This window comes from Schistocerca piceifrons, chromosome 7 (genome assembly GCF_021461385.2).
Source record: "Schistocerca piceifrons isolate TAMUIC-IGC-003096 chromosome 7, iqSchPice1.1, whole genome shotgun sequence".
Lineage (NCBI taxonomy): Eukaryota > Metazoa > Arthropoda > Insecta > Orthoptera > Acrididae > Schistocerca > Schistocerca piceifrons.
In genome coordinates, this window is record NC_060144.1 from 522,817,272 (window position 1) to 522,843,185 (window position 25,914).

The 25,914-nt window shown below is 39.4% G+C and overlaps 1 protein-coding gene across 1 annotated transcript in view; it reads right to left on the reverse strand.

Moving 5' to 3' along the window:
• LOC124804996 (E3 ubiquitin-protein ligase SH3RF1) overlaps nucleotides 1-25,914 on the reverse strand; it is a 213,527-nt gene that overhangs the window by 79,872 nt on the left and 107,741 nt on the right. Inside the window, exon 11 of the mRNA XM_047265392.1 lies at nucleotides 21,062-21,333. Coding sequence (XP_047121348.1) covers nucleotides 21,062-21,333 — 272 coding nt within the window. The remainder of the gene's footprint in view (nucleotides 1-21,061; nucleotides 21,334-25,914) is intronic.

Here is a 25,914-nt window from a genome sequence, read left to right on the forward strand (position 1 = left end):
TGCTGGAGACATCATCAGGAGCCAGCCCTCTAGCAATAACTTAGTAATAGGCAAGATGAAAGCTCGCCAACATTTACATACTGATAAAGACATTCTAATACTTGCAGCAGATAAGGGTAGTGCTACAGTGATAATGAGGAAGGAAGATTGCCACAATAAAGTACATTACAACCAGCAAAATAGAAAGAGCTTACGGGAGATCCCAGAAGTTCTCTCCTTACAATAAAGGATAAGTTAATAAAAGCCTTTTTCATCTCTCCCTAGACAAGAAGGATTTCACCAAATCAGAAGCATTATCACTAAAACTGCATGATTTGGCACAAATTTACAAACCTCACATTCCATTAACACCTACTGTTAGCTCTACTGATTGATTTACGGGACTACCACCAAACACTTCGCTACTCACCTACGGCCATTTAAAGGAAAAACTTACACTTACATTAGAGAATCTAATCATTTTATCAAAAAATTAAAATTCTTCAGGTTCAGTTCAAGTGATATAATGGGAAGTTTTAGTCCCTCTTAATGGGATAACGTTACAAAAGTTGGAAAGTATTTTTGCAAAAAGACATGTCAGATCTATTTAAAGATTGTCTCAGATCAACTACCAAGCGAGGTGGCGCAGTGGTTAGCACACTGGACTCGCATTCGGGAGGACGACGGTTCAATCCCATCTCTGGCCATCCTGATTTAGGTTTTCCGTGATTTCCCTAAATCGTTTCAGGCAAATGCAGGGATGGTTCCTTTGAAAGGGCACGGCCGATTTCCTTCCCAATCCTTCCCTAACCCGAGCTTGCGCTCCGTCTCTAATGACCTCGTTGTCGACGGGACGTTAAACACTAACCACCACCACCACCACCACCACCACCACCATCAGATCAACTTACTTTCAATGGGGCAACAAGTTCTATGAGCAAACCTATGGTGTGGCTGTGGGGAACACACTGAGCACAGAGTCTGTCCTCAGATGGCAATAAGAAACCTTTATGTCAGTTTCAGTACAGGGATGGTACTTTCATTATATGGCCTCGTGGAGAAAATGAACTCTCAGAACTTCTAAATTTTCTGAATTATATTAATACCAATGTATAGTTCACTATGGAAAGAGGAGTTCCAGTTTCATTTTTGAATGTAAACAGGTTGATTTTTTCCACCGTGTAAAAAGTCTAGGGATTGATCGATGAGAGAATACGGAAAAAAAAAGGTATAATGAATTTACGTCCAGAAATGCATGGTTTTCATGTTAGAGACCATTTATTCAATCATACATTGTTACAGATACTTTGGTCAAATACATGCTGTACCATGCAACCACAGTTACAGTATGTCTTGAAAATGTTTTCCATGTGCCTCAATGCGTGATCGTACGCCCCATAGCATGTTCTTTCACACATATTTGCATTAACCAGGCTGCATACGAACAGTGTCAACAGCAGCATGAATACACTGCTACAGTGCATCCACATCTGGAATGGGTTCTGCATACACAATACATTTTATATGACCACATAACCAGAAATCTCAAGGTTTGAGATCAGATGAACAAGCAGGCTATGCAACTGGACCTCTTGTCCTATCCATCGAGCAGAGAAGACACAATTGAGATGCGTCTGAATGTTAACAGCGACGTGGGCTGGAGCATCATGCAGCAGCCACATAATCCTTCCCCTTCTTCCAGCTGGGGAGGCAAAGTCACCTGCAAGGAATGCCAATAGTTCCGGCCTGTTAGGCAACATGGAAGGAAGACTGATCCCAAAATATTGTTGTCAATTATCCCAGACTACACATTTTGGCTGCACCGATACTGGTGATTCACTGTCACCATACCATAGGGGTTCTGCATACCATCCCACAGATGACCATTATGAAAGTTGAAGATATCCACATAAAGGTGATCTCGTCTTTGAATAGAATGGATGACACAAATCCTAGAATCATGGTTGCCTTGTGAAGGAACCAGTGACGAAACTACTCCTGATATGGAAAGTCTGTAGCTAGTAAGCCCTGCACATGCTTTAAGTGATAAGGGTAGCAACAATTGTCATGAAGATTGTTCCACATTGTCATCTGGCTACCCTGTACTGACGGGCAAACTGCCTGGTACTGACACTGCAGTCACCTTCCACAGTGTTAACCACATTTTCCTCCAAATCTGGCGTCTGAACATTTCAGATATGTCCTTCATGATTTCCTGCTTCCTGAAATGACTCTGTCAGACAAATGACAAAACACTGTTGGAAACATTTAATGTAGTGGTTATTGTCATTGGGGATAGGTCTCCTGATACGGTCTCACTGCTCGCTGCCCATTTCCATTTGCCTTTCCGTAAGCAAACACCATGTTGGCAAGCTCTCGATGCAAATATGAAACCATTGTGTACACTGCCGTATCACATCCACTACAAGGTGAATCAGCAAGAGAAGTGAATCGGACACATTATCAATTACTATGGCAGGAGAGGCACAGTCTCTGTAACAATATATGTATCTTTAAATGGTCTCTAAGACAGAAACCATGCATTTCCACACAAAAGTCCATTAAGCCCTTTTTGTTCCGTATCCTCTCATCCATCAATCCCTATACTCAGGCTGCTGAAACTTTGCACTTGACATACGCGTTTGAAGTTGGCAGCGAAACAGCTGACATGCGAAGAATAAGAAGTGCGAGGCGCAAGGTGTGGGGCGTGAATCAATGCCGGCTGACCCGCTTTTTTTCTTGTGAACAAAAACAATGTGTATTGTGTATCACTTCTATCATGTGCTTGCATTGTGCTGTGCTTTGTTACAGTGGTTTAGAAAATTCTTATACTTGGAGAGGGGCAAAGAACCTTTGTGAGCCTTACAAGCAGAAAGAATACCCAAGTACTAATGGACTGCTATCAGTTCCTGTCAAAGTTGTGGAATGAACATCAAAAGGTTTTGGAATTAGTGCAAAAACAGTAGCAGTAAGAGAGGGAGTGTTATTGCAAAAATTGAAGTATAAAAACGTGGGCCCCAATCATTTGGAGCTGTCTGGATCAGATAATGTAGTTTTAGTGACTCTTGGAAAGAAGAAACAGCAGCCTCACCCTGTCACTGACTTGGATTCTTTCAAGACTGGTGCAATTTGCAGGCATATTTATGTGTACTACAGCAGGAAAGAACATCCTACGGCAACAAAGTTACTAGTTTCGTTGAAAGTAAGTGAACTTTTCAGCAGTGGGAAAAGACACTAAAAATGGTGCTGAAAAGTACAGATTTCCCTTAGAAAGTGCTAGATGAATGCAAAGTCCTGTTAGGAAAGGTGCATTTGTTGTGGATTGTGATGACGAACATAAAGCTGGTTTTGGTACTGATTCCGACTACAGTAACGATGGAGACCTTGATGGAAATGCGCCATTGTCACTGTAAAATGGTGAGTGAAAGCTACGAATATGGTTATTTATTGCATCATCATCATCATCATCATCATCATCATCATCATAAGACAGAGTGAGAAGTTACAATTTCAGTTATTACTTATTTTGTAAACTATGTACCGTATTGTTTTCAAAATATCGGTCAGCATCAATGCGTAAAATGTGTGCTTCTTTATGATTATATATACATTACTACACAGTTTATTTGCTGTTATTGTGGTAACAAGCCAAAAACTAATTCTTATATATTCTGTTCTTGGTCAATTTTACAAGATGGAACAGAAAACCGCGTCATCTGCTATCTGTGCGAGGTTGCTGGTGCAACATCACTATTGCAGTATAGCCAACTTAGCTTGACATAATGTGAATTGTCAAGTGCAGTGTTTCACCAGTGCAGGTATAGAGTTTGTAAATGGTGGAAAAAAAAATCACTCTGTACGTCTTCAGAAAACTGCTGGAACTTTAGTGTACAAAGACTATGGAAAATCCTCTCACAGGGATAGATACCTTCACAGACATTCCAACCACTACCCCAAGCAAAGAAAAGGATTAATCAAAACATTGGTAGAAAGGGCTGAAAGAATCTGTGAACCACAGCACTTGGAAGGGAAGCTCAGTCATTTCAGAACTGCCTCCAGAAGAAATGGCTACTGTGACAAGTAGATAACTAGGCCATTACATGTTGGACCTTCTAGTGAAGAATAACGAAATAAAGGGATACTTTTCCTCCCAATCACAAAGATAGTCATACACTACATCAGCAGAGTACTTAGAAGACACAGTATTGACAAGAAATGTGCATGAATATTTGAACACTGCAAAGGACCTAAACTCACAAATTGTCACAGGAGTGTAGAAAATCCCCTGCACGCAAGGCCAAATGTACACAGGAACTACAACAATAAACATTAAACTGACCTTAAGGAACCATGAGTAATTGTCATCTGGACAACACGGAGAAATCAGCAGTAGCAGATTATGCACTGGGACATTCATTTCTCTGATTTTATGGTTTTATCAAGATCCAATGATTACTGTGCTAGGATGTACAGAGAGACAATAGAAATTGAAAAATACAAAAACAAATTTAACAGAAAAGAAACAAGGACTAAAATTAAATAAGTTGTTGGCCATAGTGCCAAATACAGAAAAAAGGTGGCAACTATGCCCCACTACAACAAGTCCCGTAACACGTGTCGACACGGCTCCATGACTTAAGGCAGCAGTCTGATGGCATGACAAACTGACTGTTGTGTGGATACTTATGAACAGCTCCACTTGCTGAGTTTGTTTGAGACTGTAACTGCTCCCAGTGTCATTACAGCCTCTGATGATGTTTCTAGCACTGGAAGATGAAACGTTAGGAAGGGACTATGGCCTAATGCCCATGAAACAAAAATACTAAGGATGCTACTACTAGCCAAGAAAGCCTGCATTGTATGATAAAACTGGCACTTTACAGATCAGATTGTGGAGTGTTGGATTTCAATCGGGTAAGTAGGTTAGAGAACTGGAAAAAGAAATGGATAGACTGAAGCTAGATATGGCAGGAATTAATTGCGTGTTGTGGCAGGAGGAACAGGAGTTTTACACAGCCCAGTATCAGGTTTATCAACACAAAATCAAATAGGGGTAATGCAGGAGTAGGCCAAATAAATAATAATAAAACAGGAATGTGGGCAAGCTACTATGAACAGCACAGTGAATGCTTTATTGTAGCCAAGATAGACACAAACTGACACTCACCACAGTAGTAAAAGTTTATACACATACTAGCTTCACACATGATGAAGAGATTGAATAAAAGTACGATGAGATAAAGAAAATTATTCAGATACGCAAGGGAGATTAAAATTTAACTGTGATTGGTGCCTGGAATTTAACAGTAGGGAAAGGAAATGAAGAAAAAATCTTAGGGGAACATGGACTGGGGGAGAGAAATGAAAGACTACCTGGTAGAATTTTGCACACAGCATAATTTAATCATCACTAACACTTAGTTTAAGAATCATGAAAGATATCTGTAGACATGGAAGAGACCTGAGGACAGTTGCAGGTTTCATATTGATTGCATAGTGGAAAGACAAGATTTCAAAATCAGATTTTAAACTGTTAAGACAGTTACACAGGCAAAGCGATCTTAACATATTAGTTATAAACTGTTATCAAAACTGAAGAAATTACAAAAAGATAGGATACTAGGGACATGAGACCTGGATAAATGTAAGGAACCACAGGTTGTTGACGTTTTCAGAGGGAACACGGGAAACACTTGACTAAATGTAAGGAACCACAGGTTGTTGAGGTTTTCAGAGGGAACACTGGAAAAACTGGACTGAAACAGGGGGAAAGGGGTACATATAAGACGAACAGGCAGCTTTGAGAGATGAAATATGGAAAGCAGCGTAGGATCACATGGGTAAAACAACAAGGCCTAGCAGAAATCTCTGGATAATGCAGGAGATATTAAATTTAACTGTAGAAAGGAGACAATATAAAAATGCAGCAAATGAAGCAAGTGAAATGGATATAGATTTCTAAAAAATGAGACTGACGCAGTGCAAAATGGCCAAGTAGGAATTGGTAGAGGAAAAAATGCAACACTGTAGAAGCATGTGTGGCTAGGGGGAAGATAGATGCTGTCTACTGAGAAATTAAAGAGAACTTTGGAGACAAGAGAAGCAGCTGTGTGAATACAAAGACCTCAAATGGAAAGCCATTACCAAGCAAAAAAGGGAAAGCTCAAAAAACAATATTATAGGAATGGAAGAGAAAGTAAATGAAGAAGGGATGCTAGATATGACAATGTGAGAAGAATTTTTAAAGCACTGAAAGACATAGATGGAAACAAAATCCCTGGCATACAATATTCCTTCAGAAGTTTAACATATTTCAAAACAAGATTTTAACCTTTAAGACATTTCCAAGGGGTAGATGTACACTCTCTAACCACAGTTTATTGGTTATGACAAAATGGTTCCACTGGTATGCAAGACGACGACGTGGTACAGGATTTGGGGTGGACATCAAATGTAAACTTCACGAAAATTGTAATAATTCTACTTCCACAGAAGGCAGGGGCTGACAAATGTATTATCAGACCATCAGTACAATAAGACATGGATGAAAAATACTGATACAAATTACAGAAGAATAGAAAAAACTGGTTGAAGATGATCTCACGTTCTGTAAACATGGGAGCCAATACTGACCCAACGACTTATCTATCCTAGATGGAATGTTGAACAAAAGCAAACACATTTACAGCATTTGTAGATTTAGAGAAAGCTTCTGACAATACTGACTGGACTATGCTCTGAAATTTTAAAGTAGCAGGGATAAAACACAAGGAGTGAAATATTATTTACAACTTGTACAGAAAACGAACAGAGATTATAAGAGTGAAAGAGCATGAAATGGAAACAGTGGTTGAGAAGAGAGTGAGAAAGAGTTTACGATGTTATTCAGTTTGTACATTGAGCAAGCACTAAAGAAAACGAAAGAAAAATATGGAGAATGAATTAAAGTTCAGGGAGAATAAATAAAAACTTTGATGCTTGCTGGTGACACTGCAGTTCCATCAGAGGGAAGAAAGGACTTGGAAGAGCAGCTGTATGGAATGGACAGTCTCTTGAAAGGAGCATGTAAGATGAACATCAACAAAAACGTAAATCAGACAATGCAGAGGATAACAGATTAGGAAATGGCAAAATGAAAAAGTGACAATGGTCAAAGTACATATATGGTTAGGAAATTGCTGGTATAATGTACATCTACATATACATGGATAGTCCACAAATCACACTTAAGTGCCTGACATCTTTCTGTGTGAGCTCTGATTCCCTTAATTTATTGTGATGATTGTTTCTTCCTATGTACGTCAGCATCAACAAAATATTTTTGGATTCGGAGGAGAAAGATGGCGATTGAGATTTAATGAGAAGATTCCATCACAATGAGAAACACCTTCATTTTAATTATGTCTACCCCGAATCCTGTATCATGTCATTGACACACTCTCTTCTATTTCAAATAATACAAACATGCTGCTCTTCTTTGAACTTTCTCTATGTACCCTGTTAATCTTATATGGCAAGAATCCTAAACTATGCAACATTAGTCCAAAAGAGGATGGACAAGCGTGGTGAAGGCAGTCTCTTTAGCAGATCTGCTACATTTTCTAAGTGTTCTGCCAATGAAACGCAATCTTTGGTTTGCCTTCCCCCAAAACACTGTGTGTGTTCTTTCCAATTTTAATTGTTCATAATTGTAATTCCTAGGTATTTAATGGAATTTACAGCCTTTAGATTTGGCCGATTTACCATGTAACCAAAGTTTAACGGATTCCTTTTAGCAATAACGGATTCCTTTTAGCAATCATGTGGACGACCTCACACTTTTCATTGTTTAACATCAATTGCCAATTTTCACAACATACAGATATCTTTCCTAAATTGTTTTGAAATTTGTTTTGATCTTCTGACAACTCCACAAGATGATAAACAACAGCATCATCTGCAAACAACCCAAGACGGCTGCTCAGATTATCTCCAAAATTATTTATACAGACAAGGAACAGCAGAGGGCCTATAACACTACCTTGATGAATGCCAGAAATCACTTCTGCTTTACTTCATGACCTTCCGTCAATTACTACAAACAGTGATCTCTCTGACAGGAAATCACAAATCCAGTCATGTAACTGAGAAGATATTCCATAAGCATGCAATTTCACTACAAGTTGCTTGTGTGGTACAGTGTCAAAAGCTTTCAGGAAATCTAGAAATATGGAATCAATTTGAAATCCCTTGTCAATAGCACCCAGCACTGCGTGTGTGTACAGTGTTACTTGTGTTTCACAAGAACAATGTTACAACCTCTCTTGAATTTTTGTGTGACTTGTGCAACTTTCCAGTCTTTGGGTACGGATCTTTCATCAAGCAAACAGTTGTATATGGTAGTTAAGTAGGGAGCTATTGCATCAGCATACTCTGAAAGGAATCTAATTGGTATACAGTCTGGCCCAGAAGACTTGCTTTTATTACATGAGTTAAATTGCTTTACAACTCTGAGGATACCTACTTCTAAGTTACTCATGTCGGCAGCTGCTCTTGATTTGAATTCTGGAATATTTACTTCATATTCTTTGGTGAAGGGATTTCGGAGGGCTGTGTTTAGTAATTCTGCTTTGGCAGGACTATCGTCAACAGTATTTCCATCACTATCGCGTAGAGTAGGCATCAACTGTATCATACCACTAGAATACTTTACATATGACCAGAATTTCTTTGGATTTTCTTCCAGGTTTTGAGACAAAGTGTCATTGTGGAAACTAATACAAGCATCTCGCATTCAAGTCTGTGCTAAAATCAAGTCTCTGTAAATGATCCCTAATCTTGGAGATTTTGCATTCATTTAAATTTGACCTACATTTTGAGTCGTGTGCTACAAAAGATGGTTATTCAGGCTTCTGACAGGTGGTCACATTACTGTGATTGAACAGTGTATACATTTAAGGAAGCCTTACCTGAAGGTATTTGTCTGGAGTGTAGCCCTGTCCGGAAATTAAACGTGGACAGTAAGTAGTTCAGACAAGAAGGGAATAGAAGCCTTTGAAACATCTATTGTAGAAGAATGCTGAAGATTATATGGGTAGTTCATATGAAAAATGCAATGGCATTGAATCAAACTGGGGAAAAAATAAGTATACAGCATCACTTTACTAATAGAAAAGACTGGTTGATAGGACACTCCTGCAGCTTTAGGGAATTGTTAATTTCGTAATGGAAGGAAGCGTTGAAGGGTAAAAATTGTAGAGGAAACCATGGTTAGAATACTGTAAGTACACTGAAATGAATGAAGGTTGCAATAGTTATGCAGACATGAAGAGGCTCATACAGGATAGACTAGCATGGAGATATGCAGCAGACAAGTCTTGGGACTGAAAACACAAACAACAACAACAACAACAACGGAAGCAGCAGCAGGAGGTCCTGCTGAAGGTGGTATATCATTGCTCTCCTCCATCCTTTGGAATGACTTGCACAGCCAGTTGTAAACCTACATACGGTATAATGCGACTCTGAAACAGGGTGCAACTTGGCGTTTTCTCACATCATAAAAATTGCCAGAGGCGAAAGAAGTAATAAATGTCAGCCAGAAGCAGTAGGATTGACCAGACATCAAAACCAGTATCTTTGGAACCACAGCCAGGACATGTCAAAACAACTTAATGCTGCCATTTTTACTATTAGAACAGCACCTATAGTAAGCGATAGTTTGACATGAAAAGTAATTTACTTTGCTTATTTTCATTTACTTATGACATGTTGTTGTGCTCTTCAGTCCAGAGACTGGTTTTATGCAGCTCTCCATGCTACTCTATCCTGTGCAAGCTTCTTGATCTCCCAGTACCTCCTGCAGCCTACATCCTTCTGAATCTGCTTAGTGTATTCATCTATTCATCTCTTTGTCTCCCTCTAGAATTTTTACCCTCTACACTGCCCTCCAATACTAAATTGGTGATCCCTTGATGCCTCAGAACATGTCCTACCAACCGATCCCTTCTTCTAGTCAAGTCGCGCCACAAATTTCTCTTCTCCCACTCCTATTCAATACCTCCTCATTAGTTATGTGATCTACCAATTTAATCTTCAGCATTCTTCTGTAGCACCACATTTCGAAAGCTTCTGTTCTCTTCTTGTCCAAACTATTTATTGTCCAAGTTTCACTTCCATACATGGCTACACTCCTTAGAAATACTTTCAGAAAAGACTTCTTGACACTTGAATCTATACTCAACGTTAACAAATTTCTCTTCTTCACAAACGCTTTCCTTGCCATTGCCAGTCTCCATTTTATATGCTCTCTACTTCAACCATCATCAGATATGTTGCTCCCCAAATAGCAAAACTCATTTACTACTTCAAGTGTCTCATTTCCTAATCTAATTCCCTCAGCATCACCCAACTTCATTCGACTACATTCCATTATTCTCATCTCGCTTTTGTTGATGTTCATCTTATATCCTCCTTTCAAGACACTGTCCATTCCGTTCAACTGCTCTTCCAAGTCCTTTGCTGTCTCTGACAGAATTACAATGTCATCGGCGAACCTCGAAGTTTTTATTTCTTCTCCGTGGATTTTAATACCTACTCCAAAGTTTTCTTTTGTTCCTTTACTGCTTACTCAATATACAGATCGAATAACATCAGGGACAGGCTAAAACCCTGTCTCACTCCCTTCCCAACCACTGCTTCCCTTTCATGCCCCTCGACTCTTATAACTGCCTTCTGGTTTCTGTACAAATTGTAAATAGCCTTTTGCTCCCTGTATTTCAGCCCTGCCACCTTCAGAATTTGAAAGAGTATTCCAGTCAACATTGTCAAAAGCTTTCTCTAAGTCTACAAATGCTAGAAACATAGGTTTGCCTTTCCTTAATCTTTCTTCTAAGATAAGTCGTACGGTCACTACTGCTTCACATGTTCCAATATTTCTACGGGATCCAAAATGATCTTCCCCAAGGTCAGCGTCTACCAGTTTTTCCATTCATCTGTAAAAAATTCGCATTATTATTTTGCAGCAGTGACTTATTAAACTGATAGTTCTGTAATTTTCACGTATGTCAACACCTGCTTTCTTTGGGATTGGATTTATTATATTCTTCTTGAAGTCTGAGGGTATTTCGCTTGTCTCATACATCTTGTTCACCAGATGGTAGAATTTTTTCTGGGCTGGCTCTCCCGAGGCTGTCAGTAGTTCTAATGGAATGTTGTCTACTCCTGGGGCCTTGTTTCGACTTAGGTCTTTCAGTGCTCTGTCAAACTCTTCACACAGCATCATAGCTCCCATTTCATCTTCATCTTCCTCCTCTTCCATTTCCATAATATTGTCCTCAAGTACATCGTCCTTGTATAGACCCTCTATATACTCCTTCCACCTTTCTGCTTTCCCTTCTTTGCTTAGAACTGGGTTTCCATCTGAGCTCTTGATATTCATGGAAGTGGTTCTCTTTTCTCCAAAGGTCTCTTTAATTTTCCTGTAGGCAGTATCTATCTTACGCCTAGTGAGATATGCCTCTACATCCTTACATTTGTCCTCTAGCCTTCCCTGCTTAGCCATTTTGCACTTCCTGTCGATCTCATTTTTGAGACGTTTGTATTCCTTTTTGCCTGCTTCATTTACTGCATTTTTATATTTTCTCCTTTCATCAATTAAATTCAATATTTCTTCTGTTACCCAAGGATTTCTACTAGCCCTCGTCTTTTTACCTACTTGATCCTCTGCTGCCTTCACTACTCCATCCCTCAGAGCTACCCATTCTTCTTCTACCATATTTCTTTCCCCCATTCCTGTCAATTGTTCCCTTATGCTCTCCCTGAAACTCTGTACAACCTCTGGTTTAGTCAGTTTATCCAGGTCCCATCTCCTTAAATTCCCACCTTTTTGCAGTTTTAATCTACAGTTCATAACCAATAGATTGTGGTCAGAGTCCACATCCGCCCCTGGAAATGTCTTACAATTTAAAATCTGGTTCCTAAATCTCTGTCTACCTCTACATGGTTATTCTACAATTCGCACTTAAGTGTGGCAGAGGGTTCATCAAACCATTTTCATACTACTACTCTACCATTCCACTCTCGAATGGCGAGTGGGAAAAAGGAACACCTAAATCTCTTTGTTTGAGCTCTGATTTCTCTTATTTTATTATGATGATCATTTCTCCCTACGTAGGTGTCTGTCAACAAAATATTTTTGCATTAGGAGGAGAAAGTTGGTGACTGGAATTTTCTAAACAGATCTCGCCGCAAAGAAAATCGCCTTTGTTTCAGTGACTGCCACCCCAACTCGCGTATCATATCAGTGACACTCTCAACCCTATTGCGCAATAACATGAAACAAGCTGTCCTTCTTTCCACCTTTTCGATGTCCTCTGCCAATCCTACCTGGTAAGGATCCCACACCGCGCGGCAATACTCCAGCAGAGGATGGACAAGTGCAATGTAGGCTCTCTCTTTAGTGGGTTTGTTGCTTCTTTTAAGTGTTCTGCCAATAAAGTGCAGTCTTTGTTTTGCCTTCCCCACAACATTATCTATGTGGTCTTTCCAATTTAAGTTGCTCGTAATTGTAATTCCTAGGTATTTAGTCAAACTGACAGCCCTTAGATTTGTGTGATTTATCGTATACCCAAAATTTATCGAATTTCTTTTAGTACCCATGTGGGTGAACTCACACTTTTCTTTGTTTAATGCCAAATTGTCACTTTTCACACCATACAGAAATTCTCTCTAGATCATTTATATAATTTATCTGAAACCTTCCAGTATCTCCAGGCCTCTTCTGTACACACAACCTTCTCTCATGATTCTTGAATCAAGTGTTAGCTTTGATTAAGTTATGCTATGTGCAAAATTCTACCAGGTGGCTTCCTCTTTCATTTCTTACCCCCATTCCATATTTACCTACTATGTTTCCTTCTCTTCCTTTTCCTACTATTGAATTCCAGTCACTCATAACTATTAAATTTTCGTCTCCCTTCAGTGTCTGAATATTTTCTTTGATCTCATCACACATTTCATCAATCTCTTCGTCATCTGCAGAGCTAGCTGGCATATAAACTTGTACTACTGTGGTAAGTGTGGGCTTCATGTCAATTTTGGCCACAATAATGTGTTCACTATGCTGTTTGTAGTAGCTTACCCGCACTCCTATTTTTTTTATTCATTATTAAACCTTCTCCAGCATTACCCCTGTTTGATTTTGTATTTATAACCCTATATTCACCTGACCATTGTTCCTCCTGCCACCGAACTTCATTAATTCCACTATATGTAACTTTAACCTATCCATTTATCCACTTATGACCTACAGTATTATATTTTGGGGTAACTCTTTCCATTCTCAAAGGGTATTTATGGCTCAGAAATGGGCAGTTCGGCCAACATGTGGTGTTAGTTTGTGAACCTCTTGTGAGCCCCAGTTCATTAGACTGGCTATCTGACACCGACTTCTCTATATATTCTTTTCACTCAGTTAATACTAGACAGAAATCCAATCTGCATTGACTCTTGTGCAGAAAGGTGTGCAGTATTCTGCAGCATTCATTTTCAATAAGCTACCACACGAATTCAAAAATCTTAGCAGTACCAATGAAGGTTTCTCGGGTCTCCAGCCAGGTGGTAGCATTGATATGTCACGACGTTTCGGGAATTGTCATACTACCCATCTTCTGGCGAGTGACTTCGCCAGAAGATGGGTAGTATGACACCACCTGAGACATCGCGACATCATCAATGCTACCACCCAGCTGGAGACCAGAGAAACCTTCATCAATAGTTTACGCTGGGAAACCCTACAGTCACATCTTAGCAGTAATCCACATGCTTTCAAATCTAAACTGAAGAGTTTCCTCATGGGTCACTCCTATTCCGTCAAGGAATTCCTGGAAAAATTAAACTAATTTCTGTGTTACATTTTTTATTGCATTTATATAAACTTATAGTTTGTCATCTAGTTAGGATTCTTACACCTTTTATTTTATGTATTATAACTTTTCTGTTGTAATTTCTTGTACTGACATGTTACATGATGATGATGATTTGCTCCTCAATTTGGTCCAACAGAACTAGACGTGTAAAGCAAAAAGTAGATACCACATACATTATTAAGGCGAGGATGGCCAATGATCCTTTCAGTGCATATGCACAGTGAGCTCAAACTCTTACGGGAATTGACGAAATGCACTGAGTAATGAGGATGATAATGGGCAAGGGACACTACATCAGTAGTGGGTGGATAAGTTGAAAATTTTGGTCTGACGGGATGGGTCCTGGGGTAGTTCATGCAAGTGCGATAACCACTGTATCCAGATGACTTGTCAGTGCAACTGCCTCATAAGCAGAAGACCCAGGTTCAAATCCTGGTCCATTACAATTGAAGTTTGTTTCACTTAAATTTAGGTATTCACATAAAAAATTTGGAGGCATTACTTTTCAGCACTTTCTCGTAATTCTCAACTACCTGCCCACATCAGTTCTCACACCCCACCCCCTCCCGCCTCTCTCTCTTTTCCCATCTCCCAACACCCTTCACTCCGTCTTTCTTCTCCTCGATCATCTTGTCCTCCCACCTCTCCGTCTGTCCATCTTCTCCCTTTATTCTCTGTCCATCTCATCCACTCCCTTCCACTATACACCTCCTCCTCTCATCCCTCTCTGCTCAGCCACAACCATCAGCAAGTATACCCACTGAAATGCATTACAATACCACTTCCACAATACCCCAATTACCCAGGGCACCCTAAATGTCAGGGGCTACCAACCCTTTTTACACTTACCCCTATTACTGTGGAGTTCTTACCCCCACAGCACTACTTTCCAGACAATAAATAATGTGTGTGCCAAATTTGGTTAAAATCAATCTGGTGGTTTAAAAGGAGATGTAGAACATAAACACTTACATCCATTTTTATGTATGTACTAGCCTTTTACCCGCAGCTTTGCCCATGTCATTGTACGTTGGATATATTTCACACACTCCTTATTCTCTGTCATTTTACACCACATGACCTGAGAGAGGATGTTAAATTTACCTGTAATATTCAGCCTTGTGGCATAATCTTTCATCACTATACACACTGATGGAAGTATTGGCTCATTCTCATGACCTACTTGAAACGGTCAGCAGCACAAATAATATACAAAATATAACTTCATACTTTTAAAGCACGCCATGTCAATTAAATACAGGAAAGGAATACCAAAAGATAGTTATAGAGCATTTTTACATGTCACACCCTTCTCATTCCCATCCCCACCTTTAAGGATAGTACAACGTCACAGTGCTTCCAGCTGTCTTCTGAATGAACTTCGTTTTCTGCCTGCCCACTACCCTTCTCCATCTTCCACCTACCTCCCACATCTTCTCCCCTCTCTCTGCTCAGCATTCTGCATCAATAGCCCACCGAATGCACTGTGATACTACCCACGCAACATGCCTGCTGTCATGCATGATAGCCTAGATGTCGCCCCCCCCCCCCCCAACACACACACACACACACACACACACACACACACACACACACACACACACACACACACACACACACACACACACACATTCTTATTTATTTACATGATATATAGATAGGGTGTCCATTTCATTTTCATTGGAAAAAGGGACATTTAAAATAAATTAGAGAAAAACCTGGGACAATGAAGAAAAAAAACGGGACATAAATATTGTATTGACTAAATTTAATACACATACAAGTTTACCTTTACAATGTGCACTCAGATGATCCACTCAGATGATCCCAAATCACTTTTTACAATTATTCTGCCACACTATCACCGTACTTTTCACTTTTATGTACTTTATCAAGAAAAGCATTTTCGTTTGAAATTGTATAATAAAAGACAGTACACGATACAACATGAAAGTGTGTTTTGACAATGAGCAAGGCTCTCCCGACCAAAAAGAGTTCACTAACTAAAACACACACTCCACAGCAGCATTTGACCCAGGAATTGCCAGACAAAACTCCACCAAATGAATCATGTTTTTCATATTAATGTTTTTACATTTTAAATAAGCAAATATTTTACACCACGTTGCACTAACACTTTCTTTGTCTCCTTCTTCACTTTTTATAAAGTCCTGTGCACATGAAAATTCATCGAACAGTTCGTCTTCATCAACAGGAAAATTTGGTACAATACTTTTGACAAAAACACGACAGTCCTGAATATCCTTCCACTGTAGCTTCTCCTTTTCAGTATTAACCCAGTCAAATGCTTTAAAAGATGTGAGAAATGGTAAACACCATTCTTTAATATACTCAATGCAAGAGTCATAGAAGATGTCAGCGTGAATATGAAATTGTTCTACAGTAATTTCACCCTCTTCTTCTTCCAGCATTCTTAGAGTCTCATGTACAAAGGATGTGAGAAATCTTTCAGATTTTCTACATTGTAATTTGCCCAATAATTTGATAAACTTTCACTATTGTGATTTATTGTTTCTCAATACATTTAGTTGTTGTGGAGAAAGAGTTTAGCTGGCTAGCAAAAAAATGTAGAAGAACAATAGACACAGGGTTATCAAAGAATTGTTTAAGGGTAACAGGACACTTATCAAGGGAAATGAAATATGATTTCAAAGCAGGAAATATCTCTACAATTCTTTCCAATGCTGGTAGCAGAGCCACCTTGTCTTGCTGTGCCCAAGTACAGTTTTGTATTCAGTTTCAGTAAACTTACAGAATGACTTCAGAGATTCAACCCTTACTGTATATATGTGGAAATGCTGGTAGATTTTGTTTACTATTAATTGGCAGTCGATGAGTAGGCAATCTGAGCCACTTTATAAGGAATTGTGCATCACATGCGCTGGACAGCTAACACCTATTGTATTATTCACTGTGTTCTGTTGCAGTTTATAGAACAAATTGTTTTTTCCTTTCCTCTGCTTACCACCAAAATTGGTGTTAGTGTTGTCTGCAGAAACTGCAATCACCTTTCCCTCAAGGTCATATTTCTTTAAAACCTCCAGCACATAATTCTGAAATAAATCTGAATTTTCTTCAGCTAAATTAACCAATTCAAGTACTTTCACCGTGATGCCATTTTCAGGGTGAAAATACCTGATAAGGGGAGGAACCAACTTCAAATCCAGATGATTCGACGTATCAATCATTACAGAAATGAATCGAGCACTTTTCAGTTCATTAAAAACCTGCTGAGCTGCATACAGTGCAATAACATTTGAAATGATTGCATTACATTTTGTGTGTCCACATGTAAATTTAGGATTGAAAAGTTTTTTAACAACTGCTGTAGTACAGTCCATTGACTTAAAGCTATGGTTATGCATTGCACTGTGGTATGCAAATGTAGCTTCTTGTGCTGCCAACTGCCTATCCATTTCTATTACTGATTTTAAGTTTACATAGTAGTCACTCACATATTTATTTGCTCTTTTCCTTTGACCACTCATGCGATGTTTCTTCGTCTTAATGTGATTCACAATGTCAAACCTTCCACCATGACCAATAGAAAATTTTGATCTGCACAACGTACATTCTACAGTTTCTCCACAACCAGTGATAAAAGGAAACTCGCTTTTTATATTGCTGCTAAAATTACACTTTCGTTTTGGCATAATGAAACAGTGATTGCACAGTGCAAAACATTAACAGTGTGGTGACGAAAGCCAGAGAGCACGTATCTGTGGTGTAGAGTATCTCTGGACCGAAAGGACAGATTCAGTGGATCGATTTAGAAGAGAAGAATCTTCGTTGTTATTTGTAACCTATAGTGCGTTTAAAATTACTTGTGATTTTTGACAGTTCGGTACATGTTTGGGGTATGCTGAAAGTCATCACACGCTTCCTAGCATAAATAATTGCGCAGTTAATAGCAAGTCAAACAACCAGTAGTGTAAAATACTCTAGCCAAGCGAAATCATAAAAAACGAGACATTTGAGCATCCCCAAAAAAACTTCCAGGACAGCGGGACATTTTGGCAAAAAACAGGACTGTCCTGGGAAAAACGGGACTAATGGACACCCTATATATAGATAATGGATTACAGAAAAATTATCAGGACACATTTTGCATATTTCTCACAAGGTTTTAAATAATGAATCATTTTTTTTCGGAAATGTTGGTATCAAATGATGTTTTTCGAACAAGTAGCAGCTGTTCCCAACTTTGTGCCTTGAAATAAAGATTAATTCTGCTGAGCAGAGCTTTGGGTTGTTCTGCAGAATACAGCTTATACGTTTCTCCCAAAGACACACTCTGTTCAGTTTAAGGGTGTCCTACCCATCCCTATATAATTTTCACATTCCACTGCTTACAACAAAAGGGAGTCACCAGAGCAGCTTAACCTTCACTGTTGAATCCCTGCCTCTGTATATCCTTGTTGTGCCTCAATGTTTTGATAGTGTTGAGGATACTTCCTTTTTTCTGGCATCTGCAGTTCTATCCATTGCAGAAAAAGAACGTTAACTTATAGATGTCTTGCTGAAGTGTACTAGAATACCGCACCACCTAGCTAAAGTTTCACAAATGACTGGAGTAAGTGAGCAACCAAAACATGTTCCACTTCCTTTAGTCACAAATAATTTGCTAATGGTATTTGTGGGATAAAGTGTGATTTGTGAATAACTGTAGCATATGAGTCTTCAAACAGCTTAATATGAATTTAGTGTGCAATTTATCATGCACACAATAGGAGTATGAGGTCAGGGTAAAATTGAGGAAACTTGGTGCATCCAACCCCAATCTAAACACAAGGATAAAAACAGTGGAAATTGAGGCAATGTTACACACGTAATTTCAGTGGAGCAAAGTACAGTAGGATGTTTACCTACTGACAGTAAAATTTCTCTGACACTTTAGAGTAACAAAATATTCTAAAAAATGACACATTTTGGAGAGAACTTTAACCTGGTATAGCCCCTAAACTGTATATTTTTGGAATATGTAAGTGCAAATGTAAAAACTATAAATATGAAATAATATAAAAAGGACAGACTGCTACTCACAATATAGCGGAGATGCTGAATTGCAGACAGGCACAACAAAAAGATTGTCAAACAAGTAAGCTATTGGCCAAAAAGACCTTCTTCAGAATTAGGCAAAAACAAACACACACACACACACACACACACACACACACACACACACACACACACATTCTATGGCTCCCGAGGCCAGAGTGCGAGCAGCAATGCAAGACAGGAGAAGAAATCTGAAAGTTGGCGGTAAAGAGGAGGCTGGTGTGGGGAGAGGGAAAGAAGGAAGATAGGGATGAGGTGGAAAGAGGATAGGGCAGCTTAGTACAGTTAGGAAGTTAAGAAAGAGGGCGGGTAGGGGGACGCAGTGGAATGAAGGGAGCTGTGTAGTGCTAGAGTGGGAACAGGAAAGGGGATAAGTGAGTGTAGGACAATGACTAATGAAAGATGAGGCACGGAGGAGTATGGGAGTGTAGGATATACTGCACAGAGCGTTCCCATATTCAGAAAAGCTGGTGTTGATAGTAAGGATACAGACGGTACAATCTGTGAAGCAGTCATTAAAATGAAGAATGCTGTGTTGGGGAGCATCCTCAGCAACTGGGTGGTCCAGCTGTTTCTGGCTACAGTCTGTTGGTGGCAATTCATGTGGACAGACAGCTTGTTGGTTGTCGTGCCTTTGGAGATCATAATTACCTCCCAACTTTGCACAGAAATGTATCTTGTGTGCCTTATCTCTCCAGTCGTCCCCACCTCCCAAAGTCCCACCACCCAGCCACAAGGGCGCATTCTCCTCATGAATTAGTACCACACAGGAATGGAGCAACTGAATCACATTCTTTGTCAGGGTTTCAACTACATCTCAGCATGCCCTGAAATGAGAAATGTCCTACCCACTACCATTCCCATCTCTCCTGCAGTGGTATTCCACCGCACACCGAAACTACACAATATCCTTGACCTTTGCAACACAACACTTGCTCCCAAACCCTTTTCTCACGGCTCATATCCCTGTAACAGACCTAGACGCAAGAGCTGTCCCATACATTCTTCCATCATCACCTACTCCAGTCCGGTTACAAGCATCACCAATCCAATCAGAGGCAGGACTACTTGTAAAACCAGTCGTTTGATGTACAAGCTAAGTTGCAACTTCTGTGCTGCACTCTACATGGGCATGACAGCCAACAAGCTGTCTGTCCGCATGAATGGCCACTGAAAACCTGCGACCAAGAAACAACTGGACCACCCACTTGCTGAGCACACTGCCCAACACAACATTCGTCATTTTAATGACTACTTCCCAACTGCACTTAGCTGCCATATTAATTTTTAAATATGGTTTACATCATAATATTTGTTTCTTGCTCTTTGAACCCTGTGATTACCATATCATTCAGTTCTATTGAAGACACACAACTTCTCTCTTCAGGTTGCTATATTTAATTTCTGAGATGCATCTATTTCCCCTCAACCAAGTTGCCAAAGTCGTCAAAGCTAATTTATAGCCAGGAAGTTTCATAACAGCGCACACTCCACTGCAAAGTGAAAATCTCATTCTGGAAACATCTCCCAGGCTGTGGCTAAGCCATGTCCCCGCAATATCCTTTCTTTCAGCAGTGCTAGTTCTGCAAGGTTCGCAGGAGAGCTTCTGTAAAGTTTGGAAGATAGGAGACGAGATGCTGGCAGAAGTGAAGCTGTGAGGACGGGGCATGAGTCGTGCTTGGGTAGCTCAGATAGTAGAGCACTTGCCCGCGAAAGGCAAAGGTTCCGAGTTCGAGTCTCGGTCCGGCACACAGTTTTAATCTGCCAGGAAGTTTTAAAGCTAATTTATAACCTACATCTTTACTGCAGGGTTGCTGTGGCTGTAGAGAAGTGCAAAACAGCAGGAACTGTTAAAAAAATTACTTGTTGTTGATTCACATGATTAGTACTTAATTTTCAAATTGAAAATTGTGTTTGAAACAAATCACCAGTAAATTTGACTGTGAATGCAAATATAGTAGAAAACAAAAACAGTGAATTCACAACTAGTTGCTGATCTTTCCAGAACTATCATGTTGCATTCCCATAAACAATATTTTCCCTGTTATTCGAATGCAGCAATACCCACATCATTAATTTCTATGAAAGATACTTGCCTTATCTCTCGAGGCTGCTGCTGATGAAACATGAGCAAAGCGTACAGGTGTGCCCGTCACTGCAGTTACGTCGGGAGCACCGTGAGCAGCTGATGTAACTGATGAGATGATGGAGTTAGCACTGTTGCCACTTCCAGCACTGGATGCCGTTGTGTCAGCAGCACTCGCAGGTGTCAGCCACGAAGCGACCACACTCGAGCTGCTCGCACGATGCCCTGGGCTTGTCGATCGTGGTGGCAGCTCAGGCGGGTGGAGAGCACTATTTGTGCCAGCTGCCAGGGCAGAGAGAAACACTGTACTTACAGCAGTGCCCTAATGTGAACACAGGAGCAGTTCATTTATTAGCAATTATCTCTCATTCATCATGCAATAAATATCTAGAATGTAATTTTCTTCTGTAAGTTTTATCTTTTGACAAAAGAAACAAGAATGTACTTATACCTACAGGATACTTTTCTGGATATTCAGGCTGACATATGCTTTTCATTAAGTAATGTTGCATCAGCATCAGCAGTATGAAATGTATTGCAGCCGTCAGCTGACGATGATACTATACTGACATATTATGTGTACTGTTAGCCTTTGTCATGTTTACAGTGCAACAGACATCAGCTGCATGACTGGAATCCATTCCACTTATTTTTGGGCACTCTGCAATTCATACCGCATCCTCACCACAGGCATATCATATTCAATATCTGAGAGCACTGGGGATGGGATTTATTTAATTTTATGTTTGTCATTCCATGAAATATTACATAATATTAAACACTATATTATATTGTAGATACAGTAAATATTCTGTGTAGTTCTTAAGAACTAAATTTTACATAATGTATTTGTAGACAGATAGTGTTCATGTATGTAACACAATTTAAAAAACATCAGCTCACATTTATTCCAACGTACTTCTCAAAAAATCTTTTTTGCACAAGACCAAAGTTTCTCGTGCTGAGATCCTTCTATGAAACATTCTTCCTTTACGTGTCACATCTAATCTGGGTACAATTTCAAGATATAACATTCACCAACTAATAAAAATGCAAAAATTTTGAACTATCACATGGTGAGCTACTTCTTCCCTTCTGTAATGGAACATCAAGCAAAATAGTTAGGGTCCTGGGAAGGAGAACCATAAGACTTATTAAAAAATCATGGACTTGAGAAATCAGCAATTTCTAAAGTCTCAAGAATAAACACAGAATAATGTTTGATGAAACTGAAATTTTATCCTGCGTTTAAGGAAACAGAAGAAATTAGAATGTGTGAAAATAAATTTAACTGCAACAGAGGCTAAAACTGTAGTAGTGCAAGGAAGCAAGCTCTGACTGCTGGAAGACAGAAATAGGCTGAACTGCCTACATTCTAACAAAGCGGGTGGCACCACTGGTGCAAACATGGACACTATCTCTGGAAATACAACATACACTGATCAATCACAAGCCATCTGTGGGCTATAAATAGTTACCATGACAGCAGTCACAACAGTCAGTTATTCCTAATGAAGGTGACAGGTTATTTTGTTGAAAGCTCAAAATTGTATCCAGATTTGAGGTGGTAAGTAAACTGAGAATGTTTATTCATGTTTCTCGGATGTTTAAAATTTTGATTTATCTCTACTACTGTTTATTGCCTCGAGAAGTGTTTCACTTCAGTTTATGCTGTGTACTGTAACTGAATAGGTAATGCACTATTTCTGAAAACGTGAATTTATGATTTGCATTGTGACAGATTTCTTCGAGTGTGCTTTTTTTGTGGCACTGTGACACTTTAATATAATTGGTTGTGTAATGTACCTTGTTTTGGAGTAATCTTGCCTACACCAGAGTCTATGTATGTAATCTCATGGTACAAAATATTAGTAACCTCTACAAGAGTTTATGGTTCACTTAGGGGGGCCGTCGACGGTGTAGAATTGGCAATAGATGATTGTGTGACCCTGTACCACTAGCGTATGTCACAGCAATGAATTGGTATGCATATGCCTATCATTTGTGTGGAATCAGTACAACAAAATGAGGATGTGACACAATGGTAGGAAGCAGCTATTGTGATCAGAGGGGCCATGACCATACAGTGAATGTAGTTGCCCAATTTGTTTGTGTATCAATGAATCATTACAACAGTCATCATAAGAAAGTTCTAATTGACAGGGACCAGACACAAGTGTCTCCATGTCAATGACCATCAGTTTCGAGTCCAAAAGGTATTGTACCCTTGCTGTCTGTGGATACAGGTCCGTCTCGCAGTTTCCGACGTTGCGAAGGAAACTGTATGCAATGACATTTGGAGTTCGGTGCCTTGCAAAAGGTCATTGTTCACAGCAGCACATAAAACTGAAACTTCAGTGGGCCAAATAAATAGAAACATAGGAGCAGCAGACTGGGGACATGTAGTGTTGTCCTGTAAGTAATAATTCTGCCACTTTTCAAATGACACGAGGTCTCAAGTGCACCAATAGCTCAACGAGGCACTTAACTCACAGTGTGTGCGAGACGTAGTTCAGGTCGGATTTCATTCTGTGGTGTTCTGCAGGTGTTTTTTGACAATTCCTTGGGCCCACTCATTCAGGTTACCATGAACATGAACCAAGAAGTTTAATTGAAAACTCTCTGTAAACAAGCATGACCCTTTCTTCTGCACCTTCAAAATGAGTACGCAATCAATGCTCCCATCTTCCAAGATGACAAAGGCCACATTCACATAGCTGCACACATACATTCGTTGTTTGACGAACATGCTGGCACCCTATCGCACCTCTAATGGCCTGTTAATTGCAGATTAGTCATGTGGAAAACATCTGGGACTAGTTGGAGCAATAGGTGAAATAGTGCAACCAAAATCCCCACAATTCGGCATCTCGAAAGGCTCTAATCATCAATGATTGCCTATAGCTGAAAATGGCACACCTGAAGAAAATTGTGGACACTATTCCTTGGCCATATTGATACCAGTATAAACACTACTGGCAGTGTCACACAGTGTTGGTGTGATGGATGAGAACAAGAAAATACTGATCATACATAAAATCAATAACTACATGGGTCGAAGGCTTCTATCCACTCACTCATCAACTAGTGTCGGGTGGCAATAGAAGACAGCAAAAGGAAAGCTGAAGTTTGAAACTTCATTCTTAAGAAATCATTCATGCAGAGGATCATATGAACATATCATCGTTTGACTATTGCACAGACTACCACGAAGGATATAGCAATAGACATCCCTGGTGTAGAGAGGCAACTGAAAGAGTTGAAAACAGTTTACCACGTTATACAGGGAGTATTCTGTGGCACTGGCCCCTTTGCTTTGTTAATCTCAAACCTCTCGCACAGGAAAAAATTGCAGGCGGCTCCTGTATATAAGAAACGTAAAAGAACAGACCTGCTCAATTACAGACCAATATTCTTAACACTGGTTTGCTGCAGAATTCTTGAACGTATTCTGAGCCCGAGCATAAAAAATTCCTTGAGACATAAAAGTTTCTACCCACAAGGATGTGACAGGTTGTCATGTCTTTGTATGAAGCAATTGTATAACAATTCGAATTCACGATATCCAGTGACTTATGGTGCTATATGACAAGTTCATTTATTTCATAGAAGCGTATGGGGCCTCAAGATGGCAAAATGAAATGAAAAAACTGGTCGCTTTCAGAATAAATTAATATATCTTAAAGTATATGGCTGTCGGTGAATTTTATTGACATTGAAAATGACAAAATTTTTAGTTAGTGTGATGAATTGCAATGTGCTTCAAGTATATAAAAATGTAAAGTAATGCGAATGAGTAGAAAAAACATCCTGTAATGTTCAACACAGCATTATATGTGTGCTGCTTGACACAGTCACATTGACATTTTAGGGGCAGATATAGACTCAGACCACTATTTATTTGTTATGAATTGAGGAAATTGAAAATGTTAGGAAATTAAAGAGATTGATTATATAATGTTAAGACAGAGCTTTTAGACCCAACTGTAAAACACTTCCAGAGGAAGATATGGACTCTTCCCACAATTTATTAGCTTCAAAATGCAGATTACAAATAAAGAAATTGCAAAAAGGTAGGAAATTAAAAAGATGGGACTAGATAAGTTGAAAGAATGCAGAGGTTACTGGGAGTTTGAGAGAGAGAGCATGTGGCAGTGCTTGACTAGAACAAGGAAAAGGATTACAGTAAAAGATGAATAAGTAGCATTAAGAGATGAAAGAGGATGAAATAGAAAAAAGACAAGGCCTAGTAGATATCTGTGGATAACACAGGAGACATTGAATTTACTTGATGAAAGGAGAAAATATAAAAATGCCGCAAATGAAACAGGAGAAAGTGAATACAAAGGTCAAAAAATTTGAGTGACAGGCAATGCAAAATGGCTAAGGAGGAATAGCTAGAGGAGAAATTTAAGGATTTAGAAGCATATTTCAATATGGGAAAACTAGACATAGCCTACAGGAAAATTAAACAGGCCTTTGGAGACATGAGAAGCACCTTATGAATATCAAGAGCTCAGACAGAAAAACAGTACTAAGTGAACAAGGGAGAGCTGAAAGGTGGAAGCAGTGCATAGGGTGTCTATTAACGGGAGATGAAATTGACGGCAATATTACACAAATAGAAGACATTGTAGATGGGAGATACGATACTGAAAGAAGAATTTGACAGAGAACTGAAAGACCTACATGGAAACAAGGCCCTGGGAGTAGACGACATTCCATCAGAACTACTGATGGCCTCTTCTACCTGGTCTGCAAGATGTATGACACAGTTGGAACACCTTCAGACTCAAGATGAATGTGATAATTCCAATTCCAAAGAAAGCAGTTGCTGATGTGTGTGAAAATTACTGAACTATC